The sequence below is a fragment of the Bufo bufo genome, chromosome 5, assembly GCF_905171765.1.
Source record: "Bufo bufo chromosome 5, aBufBuf1.1, whole genome shotgun sequence".
In the NCBI taxonomy this organism is placed as follows: domain Eukaryota; kingdom Metazoa; phylum Chordata; class Amphibia; order Anura; family Bufonidae; genus Bufo; species Bufo bufo.
Genome location: NC_053393.1, coordinates 276,111,827 through 276,131,601, shown reverse-complemented (window position 1 = coordinate 276,131,601; position 19,775 = coordinate 276,111,827). Strand labels below are relative to the sequence as shown.

The 19,775-nt window shown below is 44.2% G+C and overlaps 1 protein-coding gene across 1 annotated transcript in view; it reads left to right on the top strand.

Moving 5' to 3' along the window:
• The window catches only part of CCT5 (chaperonin containing TCP1 subunit 5), a 147,724-nt gene that overhangs the window by 39,851 nt on the left and 88,098 nt on the right, over nt 1-19,775 (top strand). Inside the window, exon 4 of the mRNA XM_040431690.1 lies at nt 3,378-3,576. Within this exon, the coding sequence (XP_040287624.1) occupies nt 3,378-3,576 (199 nt within the window). The remainder of the gene's footprint in view (nt 1-3,377; nt 3,577-19,775) is intronic.

The following is a 19,775-nucleotide window of genomic DNA, read 5'->3' as shown; positions in this document are numbered from 1 at the left end:
GTTCCCTATCAGTATCCAAAAATAAGAGTAAATCTGGATCTCACATCATCCTACTTTGCTTTGATCTAATAACTGCTTCTCAGCATAATTAACATCGCTTCTCAGCGCAATAGATAGTATACTGCCCCCTATGTTGCATGCTATACATGAGGCATTAGTATACATTTTGATCAAAAAGCATATGATAAGGTGAGCTTTGACAACTGTTCACATGGTGCGGTGCTGCATGTTGGCCATTGTTGCTGTGGTGTTGTGATCAAAAATGTATACTAATGCCTCATGTATAGCATGCAACATAGGGGACGGTATACTATCTATCGCACTGAGAAGCAATGTTAATTATGCTGAGAAGCAGTTTAGATCAAAGCATAGTATGAGGATGTGCGATCCAGATTCGCTCTTATTTTTGGATATTCCTTTGTCTTTGGAATGTGGGAGGAGACCCACGCAAACACTGGGTCCTAGGTTCGAATCCTTGGTCGGATTCAAACCTAGGACCCCAGGGCTGCCAGGCACCAGTGCTAACCACTGAGCCACCGCGGAGTTAAAGTGTTCCCTTTAAGTATGACTACACAGATCCTGTTAAAACATAAATATGAGATGGCATAAAAATGAGAATTATTTCTATGCTTATTGTCTAGGGGAATCCATAGCCAGGTTTAACCAACGGTAGCCATGGGTAGTACGGTAACAAGATAAATTGTTGGAAACAGTAAAAAAACAAAACAAAAACAAAGCGATCATGGTTTACTGCTGTATATAGAAGCATATGAGATTGTGAGAAATTAGTGCTATGTCTGCTTTTCTGTCATATTTACTTATCCATTTTTTGTCAGTGTCCTTATCTTATACCCTTTGTAAATCTTTATCTTATACCCTGTTGATATACAGTCTGGATTAGCTGGCAAGGCACTCTTGGCATGGGAAGTAAAGAAAGGGCTTTTTCACACAAGTGGATGCAGTGCGTGTCATCCGCAGTGTGAAAGACAGCCAAGTCGCGCTCTGATGCTCCGTGCCTCTGTCCTCTACAAAATCAGAGTGGGATAAAGTTGTCACTGGTTTTGTAGTAAAAAGGTCAGAGGCACGGAGCATTATCAATCATGTTAATGCTCTGTCTCTGCTGTCCAGTGCGGGGCTTGGCTGTCTTTCATGCTGCGGATGACACGCACGGCATCCGCTCGTGTGAAACAGCCCAAACTCTGCTCTTGGTAATGTGACAATATTCTAGTGGCTGCATATATATATCTAACCCTTCTCTGCCGAGATATGTAGAGATTATATGATCTGGGAGCACTGATCATATGAGTTTTAATATAGTGGATCTTTTAAAGAGGACCTGTCACCTCTCCAGACATTGCTGTTGTAAGAAGACTTGCATTCCCCATATAATAACAATTCTGGCGCATCTATTCTGATAACTAAGTTGTGCCATTCCTTTATTATTTCTACTAGAAGTTTTGAATGAATTGCCAGATGCTTGCATTAAAGCTACAGATGGGTGTTACCACTTAGGTGGTGTCCCTTGTACATTCTGACTCTGGCAGCACGGGACAGTTAGACACACCCGCTACTGGTAACACCCAGCAGTACCTTTATTGCACAGTGCTGGCAATTTAGTCTACTTTCACGCTCTCGTTTTGGCTTTCCATTTGTGAGATCCGTTCAGGGCTCTCACAAGCGGTCCAAAAAGGATCAGTTTGCATTCTAATGCATTCTGAGCAGATCCTTTTCCATTCATAATGCATCAGTTTACGTCCGTTCAGTCTCCATTCCACTTTGGAGATGGACACTAAAACGCTGCTTGCAGTCCGATCGGATGAAACTGAGCCAAACGGATCCGTCTTGGCACACAATGTAAGTCAGTAGGGACGGATCCGTTTTCACTGGCACAATAGAAAACTGAACCTACCTCTATTGAATTTCAATGGTGTTCAAGACTGATCCGTCTTGGCTGTTAAATATAATACAAATGGATCCGTTCTGAACGGATGCAGACGGTTGTATTGGGCTACTTTCGCACTTGCGGCAGAGTGATCCAGCAAGCCGGAACTGCTTGCCGGATCAGTTTGTCATACGGACAAACGGATCAGTTTCTATAATTTCTTTTTTCCACATTTTTAAAGGTCTGCGGCTTTGCTGTATTTTTAATGCCAGATCCGACACTAATACATTTCAATGTAAATTAATGCCGGATCCGGCATTCTGGCAAGTGTTCCGGACTTTTGGACGGAGATAATACCGCAGCATGCTGAGGTATTATTTCCGTCCTGAAAAGTCAAAAAGACTGAACTGAAGACATCCTAATGCATCCTGAACGGATTGCTCTCCATTCAGAATGCATGGGGATGAAACTGATCAGTTCTTTTCCGGTATCGAGCCCCTGTGATGGAACTCTATGCCGGAAAAGAATAACGCTAGTGTGAAAGTACCCTTATCTGAATGGATCCGTCCATGACTGATCCGCACAAAATGTGAGTGTGAAAGTAGCCTTATTTGTAAACTTCTAGCAGGAATAATACAGGAATGGCACAACATAGTCATACAAATAGATGCTCCAGAATAGTTGTTGCATAAGTACTTGCAATACTCACTAAAACTGGCATATCAAGAAATGTGACTGCTCCTCTTTACAGCTGTTTTTGTATGCCCACCAATGGTTTCATCTGGATGTCCCTATATTTTTGTGACTATGCTTTGTTTACCCTCAATCCTCATCTTGGCTCACACATTTTATTGGGATATTTTTGTTATATTGATTTTAAAAAATATCACTTATTTTAATTAGGTCTTTGTGTTCTGCCTATGGTGATCCTCTTGGCACAATTTCTGACAGATATATAAATCTAGAATTGCCTGCTAGCCAAGTGGAACAATTTGCACAATTAAAATGGTTGTTATAGTAAAAAAAAAATGTAATATGTCACTCCCATTAATGGTCCTCAATAAGATTCTGCTTTGTGTATTGTTAGGATTTCCAATAAAGTTTAGCCTATGCATAAACAAGAGCAGGATACGATTTGTTTTATAACTTATAAAAAATGGAGCATATTAAAGGGTTTTATCACTTCAGCATCTGACATTTATCATGTAGAGAAAGTAGTTAATACAAGCCAGTTACTAACATCTTATTGCATATATTTCTTCCTTTGGCAGGATTCATTTTTCCATCACATTATACACTGCTTTCCTTCGTTACGACCACCCTGCAATCCATCAGTGGTGGCTGCCTTTGCACACTATAGGAAAAAGCACCAGCCTCTCTGGCGGCCGGGACTGTGGGAGCTCACATAGGCTGGTGCTTTTTTCTATAATGTGCAAGCACGGCCACCGCTGATGGATTGCAATAATCACATATTTTCCTACATTTGTCTTTTTAGTTCTTGCTGGAGCATTGTTGGAACAAGCTGAACAGTTGTTAGATCGTGGTATCCATCCTATCAGAATTGCAGATGGCTACGAACAAGCTGCCAGAATAGCTATTGAGAACCTGAATAAAATCAGTGATGATTTTCCAGTCGATCCTGAAAATGTGGAACCACTTATCCAAACGGCTATGACAACACTTGGATCAAAAGTGTAAGATATAAATTTATATATAATATAATATATTTTAGTGGTTTTGTTTAAAAAAAAATAATCCAATGTTTAGGCAGAATGTGTTTAAAAAAAAAAAAAAAAAAAAAAATTAATCCAAATAAGGCTACATGCACACGTCCGTATGGACGGACAAGAATAGTACATATTTTATCTTTTTTGCGGGGCTACGGAACGGACATACTGATGGCACACAGTGTGCTGTCCGCATGTTTTGCAGACTCGTTGAAATTAATGGGTCCGCATCCTATCCGCAAATGGAAAAGGAACAGGCACAGAAAACAAAATACCTCTTTGTGTGCATGAGACCGAAGTCTGAGAAAATGCCTTAAAGCGGACCTTTCATGTTTTTTTTTTTAATATTTTTTATTATTCTAGATAAATACCGTTTTTTGTTTTCTTGTAGGGTACACTTGGGCTAGAATTAAATTAGATGGCAATTCGTGCATGAACCACTGCCCTTTAACGCCACAAAGTAATCCAATGGCATCCAAAGCCAGACTCGCATGGATTATGTGTTTGTTTGTGCACTACCCAAAAAATTATAGCCCACACTAGGGTTGTCACGATACAAATTTTTTTTTATTCGAGTTCAATACCATAAAAAAGTATTGCGATACTCAATACCACGCGGGGAAAAAAATGCCAAAAAAGCCATGTGCATTCCGTATTTTATGGAACGTCTAGTCCATAATAGAACAGTCCTATCCTACTTTTTGGGGGGACAAGGTGACTAAAAATAGCGAATCGCGCGGTTTAGATTTTTATTTTATTTTTTCTCTTCTAGTGTTCACCGCATAGGAAATATACTTTAATAGTTCGCACTTTTTCAGGCATGGCAATATGTAATATGTTTTATATTTTTATTTGTAAATTTTAAATGTAAAATTGGGAAAAGGGGCGATTAAGGTTACTTTCACACTAGTTTTTTTTTCTGCCTGCCTTTTGGCGTGTTTGCCATGCTGCCGCCGGAAATCTGGCCCACCCCCCATTATAGTTAATGGGGTCGGAGCGGACCTCCGGCGGCACGCGTGCAGTAGCACGGATCCGGTAGGCTGTTCACCCGCCGAAACAGCCTGACGGAGAAGGCTGCCGCTAGTGTGAAAGTAGCCTTAAACTTTTAGTATTTTGGTGTGTGTTTTTTACTTTTTTATTTATTAGATATTAGTTCCCTTAAAGGGATAGAACCCTTGTCCCATTTACCCTAATAGAGCTCTATTAGGGTGAATAGGACTTTACACTCTCCCTGCTACTCTGTGCTTTGTGCACACAGCAGAAGGAGGGAGCTTACCATGGTAGCCAGGGCTTCAGTAGTGTCCTGGCTGCCATGGTAACCGATCAGAGCCCCACAATTACACTGCTGGGGCTCCGATTGGAACTGCCACTGCCACCAATGAAGAGGAGGGGAGAGGACCTTGTGGCCACTGCCACCAATAAATATAACAATGGAGGGGGGCGCCTGTGGCCACTGCGCCACCAATGATACTAATATTGGGGGAGGGCAGGCGCACTGAGCCATCAATGGTTATAATTTCTAATACTGGGGGGGGGGGGCGCACTGCGCCACCAATTAATGTAATTAACACATTAATTAAAGTACAGGAGGCAGCGTGTGCCGGCAATTAACTCCTCAGGAGGGGAGGGAGGGGCTGTGTGAAACTGCCACCAGTGCATATAATTAATATTTATATACTACTGATGGAGGAGGGCACTGCACCACCAATGCATACAATTAAACGTTAAATGCAAATGTAGGCTGCGGGTGCTGGCGGTATCACATACCCGGCCTCTGACGGGGTGCAGCGATCCTCCTCAATTAACCCCTCAGGTGCTGTACCCTGTCAAAGAGGCTGGGTATGTGATACCGCCAGCACCCACAGCCTACATTTGTATTTAAGGGTTAATCGTATGCATTGGTGGCGCAGTGGCCTCCCATGTCAGTATTCTAATCATGTTAATTATATGCATTGGTGGTGCAGTGCGCCCAGTATTATAATTATTAATTAAACTTGGATGAAATAGGACACTTAAAATGTAACTTTTAATATTGATAAAGCTAAAAATGTTCCCCTAAAAATTGGTGACAGATAATAACAAACCATGGGCAGGCGGATGCAGCCCATTTATTACTGCATATATAACATCCACCACAAATTGAGTAACAAATGTAAATATATTACATCAAGAGGAGGAAAGAGGATCGTTGACCAGGTGTTGAGGTATAATTGAAATGCTACCAAGGGAATTTTTCCCTAGTCAGATCCTGGACTATCCTCAGCCCAGGGACCACCCCTAATGGTGTGGTTTCCCTGTCCTCGTACCTCCCCTAGAAAGCCCTATATGGATCTAAAAATGATGAAAAATTGTGAATTAACAATGATAATACGCCAGAATATAAAAGCTGGTGTATTAGGTTGGTGAGAAAGTACCCCAATGCGTTTCAACCTCGCGGGCTCCTCAGGGGGTCAATACAAAAATGGTTAGAACAACTCTGACAATAAGAAAAATTGATGTTTCCCTAATAAGTGACCAAATTAAAAAATAAATAGAAGGAAACCACTCGCACTGTGGCGGGCAGTTTGCTCTACTACGTATGCAGTGACCAAGTGGGTTCCATCAAATACATTACATCGTTATGGATAAGTTGGTGTCTGGATGATACTATGAACATCATGGAAAAGACACAATTAGACAGACCTTAAAGCCCTTTTTACACGAGCTAGTTTTCCACGCGGGTGCAATGCGTGATGTGAACGCGTAGCACCCGCACTGAATCCTGACCCATTCATTTCAATGGGTCTGTGTACATGAGCGTTGGTTTTTCACGCATCAGGTCTGCGTTGCGTAAAAATCGCAGCATGTTCTATATTCTTCGTTTATCACGCAGCCCTGGCCCCATAGAAGTGAATGAGACTGCATGAAAAACGCATTGCATCCGCAAGCAAGTGCGGGTTTGATGCGTTTTTCACTGATGGCTGCGCACGCCACAGGCACTTCCGGTCCGTGGAACGCACGCCGCATCATCGCTTCTGATTTGCTGGAACGCATGCGTCACTTCCAGTATTCATAGCGCTTGCATACTGGCCTGCAGTGATACAGACCGGAGGAGGGAGTAAGTATGCAAAGCTACCTCACACTAGGAAGCTGCCGCGCTTGGCAAGTTAGCCCCCTGCATGCCTTGCAACTTAAGAGGGGGTGAAAAGTATATTTTGCAATAATAAATACAAATTAGACCTACAAAATAAATGCATGGGATCAGGGTAAAGAACAGTAAGGTAAGGCTGGCCCAGATGACGTCACCCTGACATTAAATTTGAATGCTTCCTGCATTCATGACCAGTTAGGACTGTACTAATTGACGGAAATAAAGAGATGCCAAAGTTCACAAAAGTGGGGGGGACCCCCAGACAAATCAATTAATTGAGGAGACAGAATGAAAAGGAGAAAAATATATTATTATTTTCCCAAAAGACTAGATGAAGCAAGTGAAGGATAATCTCTCATTTAGGCCGACAGGTGATTGCAACCTACATCTATAAATCCATTCTGCCTCCTTTTTGGAGGATTTCTTTTTGTTGCAATCTCCCTTTCTGGGGGACATAGGGACTAATTCTAAGGCCGAAAATTTAAGGACTTTAGAGTTCCCTGCATGGTGTTCATTGACGTAACACGCGACTGGTGTGATTTTTCTTCACTACATTATTAAGATGTTCACAAATTTTTTCTCTTAGCTCCCTAAAGGTCTTCCCGATGCAGTCTTTGAGGCAGGTGCTCTGACAGATGTAAATCACCCCTTTCATTCTACAATTAATGAAATCACGTATAGTGAAAATCCTACCAGTCGCTGAGCACGTGACTGTTTTGGATACAGAGATGGACGAGCATGCCTTGCATGCCCCACATCTGAACACCCCCAGGGGTCGGCGATCCAGCCAAGTACCAGGTGGTGCCAGGGGTACATAGTGGCTACATACCAGCCTATCTCTGAGACTCTTACCTCTGCGATAGGTGACGCTTGGGTAGGACGAGATGTTGCTAGCTACATTTGGATCCATACGGAGGATGGGCCAGTATCTATTTAGAATGTCTCTCACCTCATCATTAGCAATGTCGTAAGTAGAGATGAAACGGGTCTGATCCTGTCCACTTACTAATTGTTGTTTTGGAGTAAGTAAAGTCTCCCTATTAGTAGCTAGGGTGTGTTGGAATGCCTTCCTCAGAGTGTCCTTGGGGTATCCTCTATCTAACAGGCTTTTTTATTTTATTTTTTCTTTTGCATGGTATCACAATACTTTTTTATGGTGTTAAAATTTTAGTGTAATGACAACCCTACCCGGAAGTGCAAATCAGTTCGCTCATCTCTACTCATCAGTTCTGCAAAATAATCTCCTACTCCCTCTAAGCAATGCCTCCTCCTGGAGATTTGCTTTGAAACCTGCTTGGCCAAAGTTTTTCTTCTGCCAGACATGCTCTCCAACCATCAGCAGAATGCTTTTACATTTTTACGACCCCTCCCAATTCCATTCCGTCAGTGCATGAGACCTGAGACTTAGTCTCTGGTATTAAAGCAGTCTTTACACTCAATTCCTCACCCATCCCTCAAACCAGGGTGGATAAAAATCAATGATTTTTTTATTTATTTATTTTTTAAATCGGATTTTTTTAAATTTTAAAATCTGTTTTTTTTTTATTTTATATAAAATGCTTTTTGAGGAAAATATATTACCATCCAAAGGTTATTCCATCATGAAATAAAGATTCGTTTTTTAATTATGTAGAATAAGGCTGTGTATGTTTACATTATTTGGGTAAATAAATTCCATTAATCCATTCACAATGTCATGCTCTTCCAGAGGTTTTTGTAGGATTATTGGGCAGTTTCTCTGCCTACAAGATATTATCACAGATGCTTGGTTTACTTTTGCAGTTCTCAAAACTGAATTTGACTCAGCAGAGATCACATGCCTCTTCTTCACAGCAAAAATGTTATAACATGAACAGAGTTGAGAAAAATACCTTAATCCTAACTTCTACAAACCTATGAATGCAGAATCAAACTAATATGAAAAGTTGTTTAAATCTTCATCTACTTGCATATTATAAGTTATACCAGAAAGAATTAGTCTTTATGTAGAAAACTATGATTTAAATCAAGCCTTATTGACTAGGGATTTAAATCAAATCCACCCTGCCTCAAACTATCCATTCTGGCCCAGTTAGGGAAAATTTCCAGTGTTCCTGGCTTGTACGCTTTGGTTCATTTTTTTTATTTTTTTATTTTTATGGTGGTGGATGTAATCTGCCATGTTGACGATTGGTTGCTCCATCATTCCCCCTCCTTTGGATAGTCATCATAATGGATGCAAGTCTCTGCAGGTGGGGAGGATTTGTCTAGAACCTGAGAGTCCAAGGGCTTTAGTTCCACAAGGGATTTTCTTCGGATCAACACCCTAAAATTTAGGGACATGCTTCTTCCTTTGTTATTGGACCAGTGTTCAAGTGGGTCACCCTGTCTTGATTCAAATGAAAAATTCCACAGCAGTGGCCTACCTTAATTGCCAGGGCGGAACCCAGAGTCTGGAGGGTATGGCAGAGACTACTCTTACTCGTGTGGGCAGAGCTGCATGCTTTGGCATCGGTAGCCATTCACTTCCTCAGCATGGGCAATTGGACCTCCTATTTCCTCAGCAGGGATCTCGCAGATCTCAGTGAGTGGGTTCTTTAATCACCAATTTTTTTCAGGAGATTGCAAGCAATGGGGTCACCCAGACTTAGACCTAATTGCTTCTCAACTCAACAGGAAACTCAAGTCCTTTTTTCGCTTGCTCTCGAGTTATGCCAGCTGTTGCAGTGGATGCACTATTTGTTCCATTGAGTCGGTTTAACTTCCCTTCACTACCTCTACTACTCAGGAAGATTAGGGCCGAAGGTCCTCATCGAGTATGATCTGCATCACTGGGCACTCTTCTTGCCAGTGATCCCAAACGGCTTCTACTCAGGGAGGATCTTTCTCAGGGCCCCTCTTTTTCACCAGATTTACATTCTCTGTGTAGCTGTTGAAGCTGCTGTTCTAAGAGCTTATGGTTTTTCAGTGCTTGCGATTCTGACCACGGTTAACACAAGTAAACCCTCCCTTTGCCAGGATTTATAACAGGACTTGAAAGTCCTTTTGTCGTTGGTATGATGACAGTTTGAGTAAGCAGTTTTTTCTTAAGACTGTCTTTTCTCCATTATGGCCTGATTCTGAGCCTTTGTCTTAGTTTCTTAAGGGGAAAGGCTCTCTGTTGGCTTTGAGCACTGCACTTTCTTTCAGAGGGTTGCCCATTCAGCCATCAGCCCTGCCTTTACCTTCATCCATCATCACTAGGCTTCTGGCATCCAAGTAATGTAAGGCTGCTGCCTAGTTCTCTGCACACTACTTTTGATTTTACAGGATGCACACACCTTCTTCCGCTGATGGGGCACAGAGTGCTGCAGGCAGTTTTGTTCGTCTCTACATGATCAGGAAGCTGCTTGCTCCTATGACCGCTCCGGACAGTCACATTTTTATGTTTAACATATTTTTAAAGAATATTTTACGTTAATTTTCCATATAAGTAGCTATATTTCAACAAAAAACATAAAATCCTGCATTTTTTGCACTGGCCTCTAATCTTGTTAATAGGCGTCACTTCTTGGTTTGCACAGATCACTTTACTGCAGTTACCGGTTTGTCATTCTAATCTTGCCTGTAGTATAACTTCTGTGTATAGATAGGACAAGATCCACCATTCACAATAGGTGATTGCCAAAGCTCATCTGTTCTTTCTTTGTACAATAACCTTTGCTCAGGTCACAGAACATGCCTAGAAAACTCCCATAGTCAATAGGGTCAGCTCCAGACTGTTGTCTGTGGCCCACTTGGCTGCCATGAAGCAATTTTCTTGATGCAGTCTGTATGCTATTGAGAACAGCTCGAGCAAGATGGCAGCCCCTATAATTATGTTCAGAAAATAGAATAAATCTGCAATCAGAAAATATTTGCAGATTGGAAAACAGGATATGTGTTGCTATCTGGTTTTAACTGGCAGATAAAATTCTTGGTCACACATTCCCCTTAGGGCTCATGCACACGACTAATGGACTAATTTATTTCAATGGGGCCGCAAAACATGCTGGCAGTGCATTGTGTGCTGTCCTTTCTGAGGCCCCGCAAAAAAAATAAAAAATTTAATTGAACCACTTCACATCTGGGCCATTTGCCCCCTTCCTGACCAGGCCTAATTTTGCAAATCTGACATATCTCACTTTATGTGGTAATAACTTTGGAACGCTTTTACTTATCCAAGCCATTCAGAGATTGTTTTCTCGTGACACATTGTACTTTATGCTAGTCATAAATTTGAGTCAATATATTTCACCTTTTATTTATGAAAAAATCCCAAATTTACCAAAATTTAGAAAAATTTGCAATTTTCTAAATTTCAATTTCTCTGCTTTTAAAACAGAAAGTGATGCCTCATTTATTACTTAACATTCCCCATATGTCTACTTTATGTTGGCATCATTTTGGGAATGTCATTTTTATTTTTTTAGGACGTTAGAAGGCTTAGAAGTTTAGAAGCAATTCTTCAAATTTGTAAGAAAATTGCCAAAACCCACTTTTTAAAGACCAGTTCAGGTCTGAAGTCACTTTGTGGGGCCTACATAGTGGATACCCCCATAAATGACCCCATTGTAGAAACTACACCTCTCAAGTTACTTAAAACCGATTTTACAAACTTTGTTAACCCTTTAGGCGTTCCACAAGAATTTGAAGAAAACAGATCAAATTTTTTAATTTCACTTTTTTAGGCAGATTTTCCATTTTAATCCAATTTCTTCTTTAACACATCAATGGTTAACAGCCAAACAAAATTCAATATTTATTACCCATATTCTGCGGTTTACAGAAACACCCCACATGTGGTCATAAACTGCTGTATGGGCACACGGCAGGGCGCAGAAGAAAAGGAGTGCCACATGGTTTTTAGATGCCATGTCCCATTTGAAGCCCCCCGATGCACCCTTACAGTAGAAACTCCCAAGAAGTGACCCCATTTTGGAAACTTGGGGATAAGGTGCCAGTTTTATTTGTACTATTTTTGAATAGATATGATTTTTTTTGATCATTCATTATAACACTTTATGGGGCAAGGTGACCAAAAAATTGGTTGTTTTAGCACAATTTTTTTACAGCGTTCAACTGAAAGGTTCGGTTAAGTGACATTTTTATAGAGCAGATCGTTACGGACGTGGCGATACCTAATATGTATATACTTTTTCTTATTTATTTAAGTTTTACACTATCATTTTTGAAACTAACTTTTTTTTTTTTGTTTGTTATTTTATATATTTTACACTTTGCGTCCCCCATAAGGTCATACAAAACCTCTGGGGGACATTTAACCAACTTTTTTTTTTTTTTTTCCCCCACTGTTGATTTCTCCTGTAACTGGGGCTGACATGGTAGCCCCAGTTACAGGAGAAATGCACCCCCCAGAGAGGCTGTACAGCCTCAGTGCAGAGGTGATCGAGGTCTCTGAAAGACCTCACAGCTCCTGCACTCATCCTTCTCCGGCGAGCACATGCCCTGGAGACCATGCTGATTGGTCTCCAGGTGAAACCAGCTACTGGGGGATTGCGGGGTCATCCACAGATCTCCCCCCACCCCCCCATAACAGTGTCCCTGTGTAGTGATTGTGAATGACCCTCAATACAGGGGTGGGGGCTGGTATTTCGGTTTTGTAATAGCAGCGGGGCCCGGTGCAGTCACTGTATTCTATTACACCGGGCCCCGCTCACCTAATCATATCTATCAAGTAGGGGATGTTAAACTACTTATAGTGCAAAATCACTCCAGACCCTAACTTGCTAGTATTAAACTATGGCAGGAGGCCGGGCAGTTGGACGGGCGGCGGCAGCAGCGTAACTCCCTACGTCATGCGCCTTCATTCATAAAGTGGGAGGAGCAGGCGCGTGACGTCGTGACTTGCGCTGCCGCCGCCCGGCCTTCTGCTTGCTACGAAGTGTACTAGTAAGTTTTACACGCGCCCGCCTAGCAACAATTGGCCAATTATTCGATAACTGGAGGCAGTACAAGCATTTCTGAACGCTGTAACTGGAAATTACAGCGCTCACATGCTCTGGAGACTCTGCTGATCGGTCTCCAGTGAAAAGAGCTACTAGGGGATCGCTGGTGGAGTGTAAAGGTACCTATTCCCTCTCCTGCCAGCGCTAGTGAGAGGGAGGCGGTAAAAGCATTTCTGAGCGCTGTAACTGGAAATTACAGCGCTCACATGCCCTGGAGACCATGCTGATCGGTCTCCAGGGCTTACAGTTTAGCATTGCGATCGCGATGCCTAGTTTAAATACTGATCTCCCTCTCTGACCGGCAGTAATGAGAGGGAGATGGTACATGCATTTGTGATCGCTCTGACTGCTTGTCAGAGCAATCAAAAGCCCGGAGACCAGGAAAAAAGGTCTCTGGGTAAAGCTTTGTATTCTTGGCTGTCAGGATGGAGCTCAGTCACGGAGCTTCTATGTACAGGGGCTGAGCACAGGGTGGAAAGCTGCAGGACGTTTTACAACGTGCTTTCAGAAATAGAGATCCACCTCCCGGACGTTTATAGTCAATGGGCAGACGGGAGGTGGTTAACATGTCCTATTGTCTGTTTTGCAGACAAGAATAGACATCTCTAACAGACTGCAGGACATTAAAGGGGTTGTCTCACTTCAGTAAGTTGGATTTATCATGTAGAGAACGTTAATACAAGGCACGTACTTATGTATTGTGATTGTCCATATTGCCTCCTTTGCTAGCTGGATTTTTGTGCAAGCACGACCACCACTGATGGATTGCAGGGTGGTCTGTAACCATGGAAACAAACAGTGTAAAATTGATTAACTTTCTCTGCATGATCTATTTCAGTTCTGACTAGTCCACCGTCAGAAGGTCAGATTCGTATAGTGGAATAAAGAAAGTATCACAAAAAAAAACACTAAAACCTAACTTTTATTATAAATTTTAATCTAAAATCACTTTATCACCTCCTATCAATATGTTATATAGGAGAGAGAGAAAAAAATGTCCCTAATCCTTTCCCTATTTCTATTTATTCCCTGCCTAGGAACTGAATGGGCGATCCTGTGTTATTAACCTCCTAGTCGCCCTAAAAGGTCCCTAACGCAGAAAAGAGTCCCATCACCATAGCAACAACCAATTGATGTCCAGTAGTCAAGTCAAGGAAATTAGTTATTCACACCTTACTAAAGTACAAAAATAAAACAATAACAAAAATAATGATGGGTAGTGTATAATAGCATATACTTTAAGTCCCATTAATTCTGAACACGTTTCACTGTGCCAATGGGCACAAGCTCATCAGGGGACGACAAAAAGATGGAATAATATCCATATCAATACTTATATAATAAGGTGTACTAATAAATCAGGTATATGTGGTAACCTGGCCTTCATTTATGTGCCACTCTGGAATAAAAAAAATAGCCCCCTCAAAAATAGCAGTTAGGCACTAAGAATACAAATCAGTACATCTTGTATTTGGCCACTAGCATCCGATACTTGCACTTATGCAGCATACCTGTAGATAAATAGTGATTCTGTGCCTGGGGGGTTCCAGTGGCAGCCAGGGATCTTGTGCTGTAGGTAATAAAAGCGCCGGTTCTCGATATGGCGTCTACTGAAAAAACACGCTTTTTAAAGCGGAACTGGGGAGAAGCATCGCAAGATTAACGTCAGGACGCCATCGCAATGGCGCTGACGTCACTATGTTCAGCGATGCGTTCCACCGCTCAGCTGTATGTAAGATAACTTTATTTACTCTGACAATAATGATCGAACTTTAAATTGGATACCCTAATCATCAAATTCCATTTCTAAGGGGCAAAGCTATGCGCACCATTTATATCATTGTAATCAAATCAAGATGGGGCATGCAAAAGACAACTGTATCCTCCCACGAGCAAATTTGCATAGGTTGGCGCACAAGGGCTCCCCATCGCGGTGCCCCTGAGCTGGTGGTAGAATTTACATCCAGAAAGAAAAAAATTGTGTAAGTATATAGCCGAGAAGACGCAACACAAAATTGTGATCTCTCAACTCATTACTCCTGGAATCAAGGTAATACTTAACAGCAGCCAAGCGGGGTATAGATGTTTTACAGAGCTTCCAACATCTATTGATGCTAGAAAAGTATTAGGCTACTTTCACAGCCGTGTTTTGGATTTCCGCTTGTGAGATCCGTCATGGGCTCTCACAAGCGGTCCAAAACGGATCAGTTTTGCCCTAATGCGTTCTGAATTGGAAAGGATCCGCTCAGAATGCATCAGTTTGCCTCCGATCATTCTCCATTCTGCTCTGGAGGCGGACACCAAAATGCTGCCTGCAGTGCCGCTTGATGAAACTGAGCCAAATGGATCCATCCTGGCGCACAATGTAAGTCAATGTGGACAGATCCGTTTTCTCTGGCACAATAGAAAACTTATCCGTCTCCTATTGACTTTCAATGGAGATTATGACGGATCCGTCTTGGCTATGTTACAGATAATACAAACTGATCTGTTCTTGACAGATGCATGCGGTTGTATTATTGTAACTGATCCGTTTTTGCAGATCCATGACGGATCCGCTCGAAACTCAAGTGTGAAAGTAGCCTAAGCCTCAATGTTGATCCCCTCCAGTCTTTTCAAAAAATCTGTTGTATCAGGGAGATATGAAGGTAATGTAAAAAGAAAAGGGCTCAATAAATGATCAACATATGTTCCTACGTGTAGCGTGAGATTACCAATTCCCGAAACAATGGGACGACAAATAGATAGTGAATCACATGTATCAGAACGGCCTCCCATAAAGAGACTCCCCTTCGCCCAGAAACCCCAGCATCCCACTTGTTACCCCGAACTACGGTCTCCTATATTTCTGAAAAATAACGCTCAGAAGCCTGCGTGATATCAGTGCGTTGTCATACAGAAATCCTACTCCAATGCAACCACACCCTCCAGCTCAATCCTCAATGTTATAATACTGTTTCCACCTGCCCCAAATCTTTTCAAACTTTTTAAGGTTATTCCTCTTTTGATATACAAAGCTCTCCATTTGCAGCAGGGTATGAACCTTGTTAACGAGCTCTTGAACCTTAGGAGGGTCATGATCCACCCAATGATACGCGATCACCTTTCTTGCCTGATATAGTATACGAATAATCGCCAATTTATGTTCAGAACATATTGAATAACTGTCAACACAGCCAAGTACACACACCCTGGCGTTAACCCCAATTTGAGTTTCATACACTTTTTGTATTATATCCACCACCTCCCTCCAGTACCTTCTCAGCCTAGGACAGTTCCACATAAGGTGCATCAACGTAGCATTGGGTGCACCACATCTGGGACATAAGTCCTCCGATCTGTACCCCATTTTCCTTAATAGAGCAGGTGTCCTATAGACCCTATGTAGTAATAACAGTTGCGACATTCTTTGTGCTTCACCCACCGCTATATCCGTGAATCCTTCTAGCACTTTGTTCCACTGATCTTCCGTTAATTCAGTAATATCATCCCGCCATTTCTCATACAATCGGAGAGGCTGCTTTTTAAAATGTGTTTTTCGTGCTTTTTTCCATTGGGGGACACAGACCATGGGTATAGCTTGAGGTATTAGGAGGGACACTATGCAAATGAAAGAGCTCCTCCTCCTCGGGCTATACCCCCCGACTCCACCAGGAGGAACTCAGTCTTTGCTTAGTGTCCGGTGAAGGAGGTTGACACGATCACTATCTCTACTCCTTTTTGTTATTTTCTTTCTAGATGGGGACACAGGTCGGCATGGCGCCTTCCTGGTCCCCCGTGGAGTGCCCGCCGCCGTCCTTGGACGCTGCCTGGCTGCCTCCATTGCCCCCAAAGAAGACAAGTGGATCCGGGCTCGACCTGCAGCTCCGGTTTCCCACCAGCCACTGGGTCACCTGCTGCCACCCTCCACCAGAGCACTGCACTCCTGGGCAAGGAGTCAGAAGCCTGAAGAGGTGCATCCCTGCTGGTCCTGGAGTCGAGGGAGAAGATCTGCAGGAGCAGATAAGTATACCTGCATCCCTGCCTTACCCATGCCTTTGATGTGACAGATCCTCCCCCCTCCACCATTCTCATTCCCCTGAAGCTGCCTGGGTGAAGCAGAGATAGGAATTCTTCTGGGGGCACTTTGGGCTCTTTATTAGGGGCACATATTGCCTGCCTTTAAGACAGGCTCAAAGGCATCTGGCAGGCTATGCGCGGCACTTGCCGGCATCGCTCTTCTTTTCTCCTGAGCAGGGACGCACCACAGAGTTCGGCGGTGGTCCTCACCGCGGCTGCGCCGGCTCTTCCCTTCTTAACCCAGGGACATTAGCCCCCGATACATGTAAAGAGGCCCGGGTAACGATGGGTCCATTTTTTCATACGGCGCGCGCGTTCTTTTCGCGCCATTATGACGCGACCGGGGGGCGGAGCCTCTGTTCTGCTCTGGCACTTCCTCTTGCTGTGTTCGGCTGTGCAGTCCGAACTCTCGCGCGACTTCCCTGCTCCTCTCAAATCAGGAGAATGGCTTAAAAAGCCGCCGGTGGTCCTCTTCTGCTGCCCATTAATACAGCTTTCTGCTGTATGAGTAAATGCCATGCCTTTGATGTGACAGATACAAATGGGCGTTATCAGACCTGGCTGCTAAGCTAAAGCAGGTGTGGGGATAAGTCTTCCCCTTGGTTTGCCATAACTTTTTTCTCAGCCCCACTGGGGTCCTGTCAGATGTGCCATTCAACCTTTTTTTCGTCGCCTGTCTCTTGTGCTCTGCCCCTGGACAGGATATCCTCCATCTCTTGCTCAGCCCAGTCCTCCCTCCGCATGACGCTATCCTGCCTCTCTGCGGAGACGGCGGTACTACAGCTCATAGCTGTGTGAGTTAAGGTCTTGACCTCTGATGTTTTAAAAAAAAAAAAAAATATTAAATTATAAATAAATAAATAAAAATTAAATTAAATTAAAAAATTTCCCATCTGGGTTTACAAAGACCTCCGTCCCTGGGAACCTGCGGTCCCCGCTTGGGCATCTGCCATGTCCAGCGCGGCCGCTGAACTGGTCTTAGTCGACAAGGCAGCCATGGCCTTTAATCCTGTGGCGCTAACCTCTCCATCTTTCTCAGTGGTCCCCACAGTGGGTGCCTGGCTACGTAGAGGCAGCGTGAGCGGCAGCATACCACCTCGGATGTCTCCGTCTCCCCCCTCGCCTGTGGCGCTTTCGGACTGCTCTTCCCCCTCCCTAGGGAGAGCAATCCGAAGGGGAATTATCCGGCTCAGACGAGCCAGGTCCTTTTTTGGACTATAGGGCATTTTCAAATCCTGTGACACCAACCACCTCTCTGTGGGTTTCCACAGAAGACGCCCGACTACTAACAGGGAGCGTGAGCGGCAGCATCCATCCTCGAATGGCTCCGTCTCTCCCCCCTCGCCTAGAGGCGCGTTCGGACGACTCTCCCCTCCTCCCTTAGGGAGCGCAAGTCTGAAGGGGAATGTCTGGCTCTGACCAGGTCATGGAGCGTGACCCCTCGCCTAAGCTCTCCACCGTGGTGGCTGACTTAGTGGCGACTGTCTGAGACACCTTTATTCTCCAAGGGGATTCTCCTCCTTCCACTGGTCAGGAGTTCCCCCCCTTTTTTCTGTCCAGGGAGTTGGAGACTACCATGTTCCCGGTCCATGAGGGATTTTTTCCGCGGTCATATCCAGGGCCTGGGGTCGTCTTAATAAGGTTCTCGACCACCCAGCGCGTGAATATACTTTATCCTTTCCCTGCTGATGGCGAGGAGAGGTGTCTCCTCCCCCTAGGGTGGATCCTTGGTGGCTGGATTAGCCAATTATATGGCTCTCCCTGTCTTAGACAGTTCCTCTTTGTAGGATGCTGTAGACAGACGCATAGACTCTCTTTCCAGGTCCTTTTCTTCACTGGCAGGCGCGTCCCTGCGACCTACCTTTCACTCAGCAGGGGTAGCCAGTGCTCTCTCGGTGTGGTTACAGCGCCACCACCAGGAACTGGCGGAGCAAGTTGCATCTACTGACACACTGGAGTTGGTTCTCCAGATGTCTCGGGCTTCTAAGATTCTTTGCGAAGCTTCTAGGGACATTGTTCCCCTCTTTGCCCGCATGTTGGCCATCTCTGTCACTCAGTGCGAAGAGATCAGATTAAAGGTGTGGGACGCCGATGCCTCCACCAAGCGTTCCCTCGCTAATCTCCCCTTTGGGGTTTCCAGACCTTATGGGGATCAGCTAGACAAGTTCATCTCTGCATGCCTTTTGCCGTTTTCTCATGTGGTAGGCTGTCGCCTGCTTCCCCCGCTGGGGGTCTCAGGTCGTCCGCAAAAAGGCCTTCCTTTAAACCAGCCTTCCCGGCACTAGAGGGCCCAGTCAGCTCGCCCTGCTGCGCCCAAGCCTATCTGCATGTCACGATTGCGGATTCCCACCAACGATTCCTGCGCTTCGCCATTAGGGGTCGACACTGTCAGTTTGTCGCCCTTCCTTCTATTGGCGACCACCCCTTGGGTCCTTACCAAGGTCCTGGACCGCTCATGGCGCTTTTTTCGTACCAGGGGCATTCCTTTGCTGCCCTATCGGGACGATATCCGGATAGAGGCCCCCTCTCTACCGCAGGCCGAGGATAGCGTCCGGATCACTGTTCAGACTGGAGCAGTTCGGCTGGCTGATAACTTTCCCAAACTCCTGTCTCTTCCCGTCCCAGAAGCTCTCCTTCTGGGGGATGTTATTGGATACCTCGGCCGCCAGAGTATTCTGCCTGCCTTCAAGTCCTCCCAGATCCAGGGCGCAGTGCCACATCTGCTGCGCTACCCGTGCCTATCCATACGGGAGTACATGCAGGTCCTGAGTCTTATGGTAGCCTCTTTCGAGGCCGTTCCATATGCCCAGTTTCACACTCGCCTGGTGCAACAGAAGATCCTTTACCTCTGGGACAAGACCTCTCGGGGTCTGGATGATAGCGTCTGCTTGTCTCAGTGGGTTCGGGCAGCTCTTCCTTGGTGGCTGTCCCCGATGAACCTGAGGTCGGGGAGATCTTTTTTCCCATTTTCTGGACGATCATCACTACCGATGCCAGCCTCCTGGGTTGGG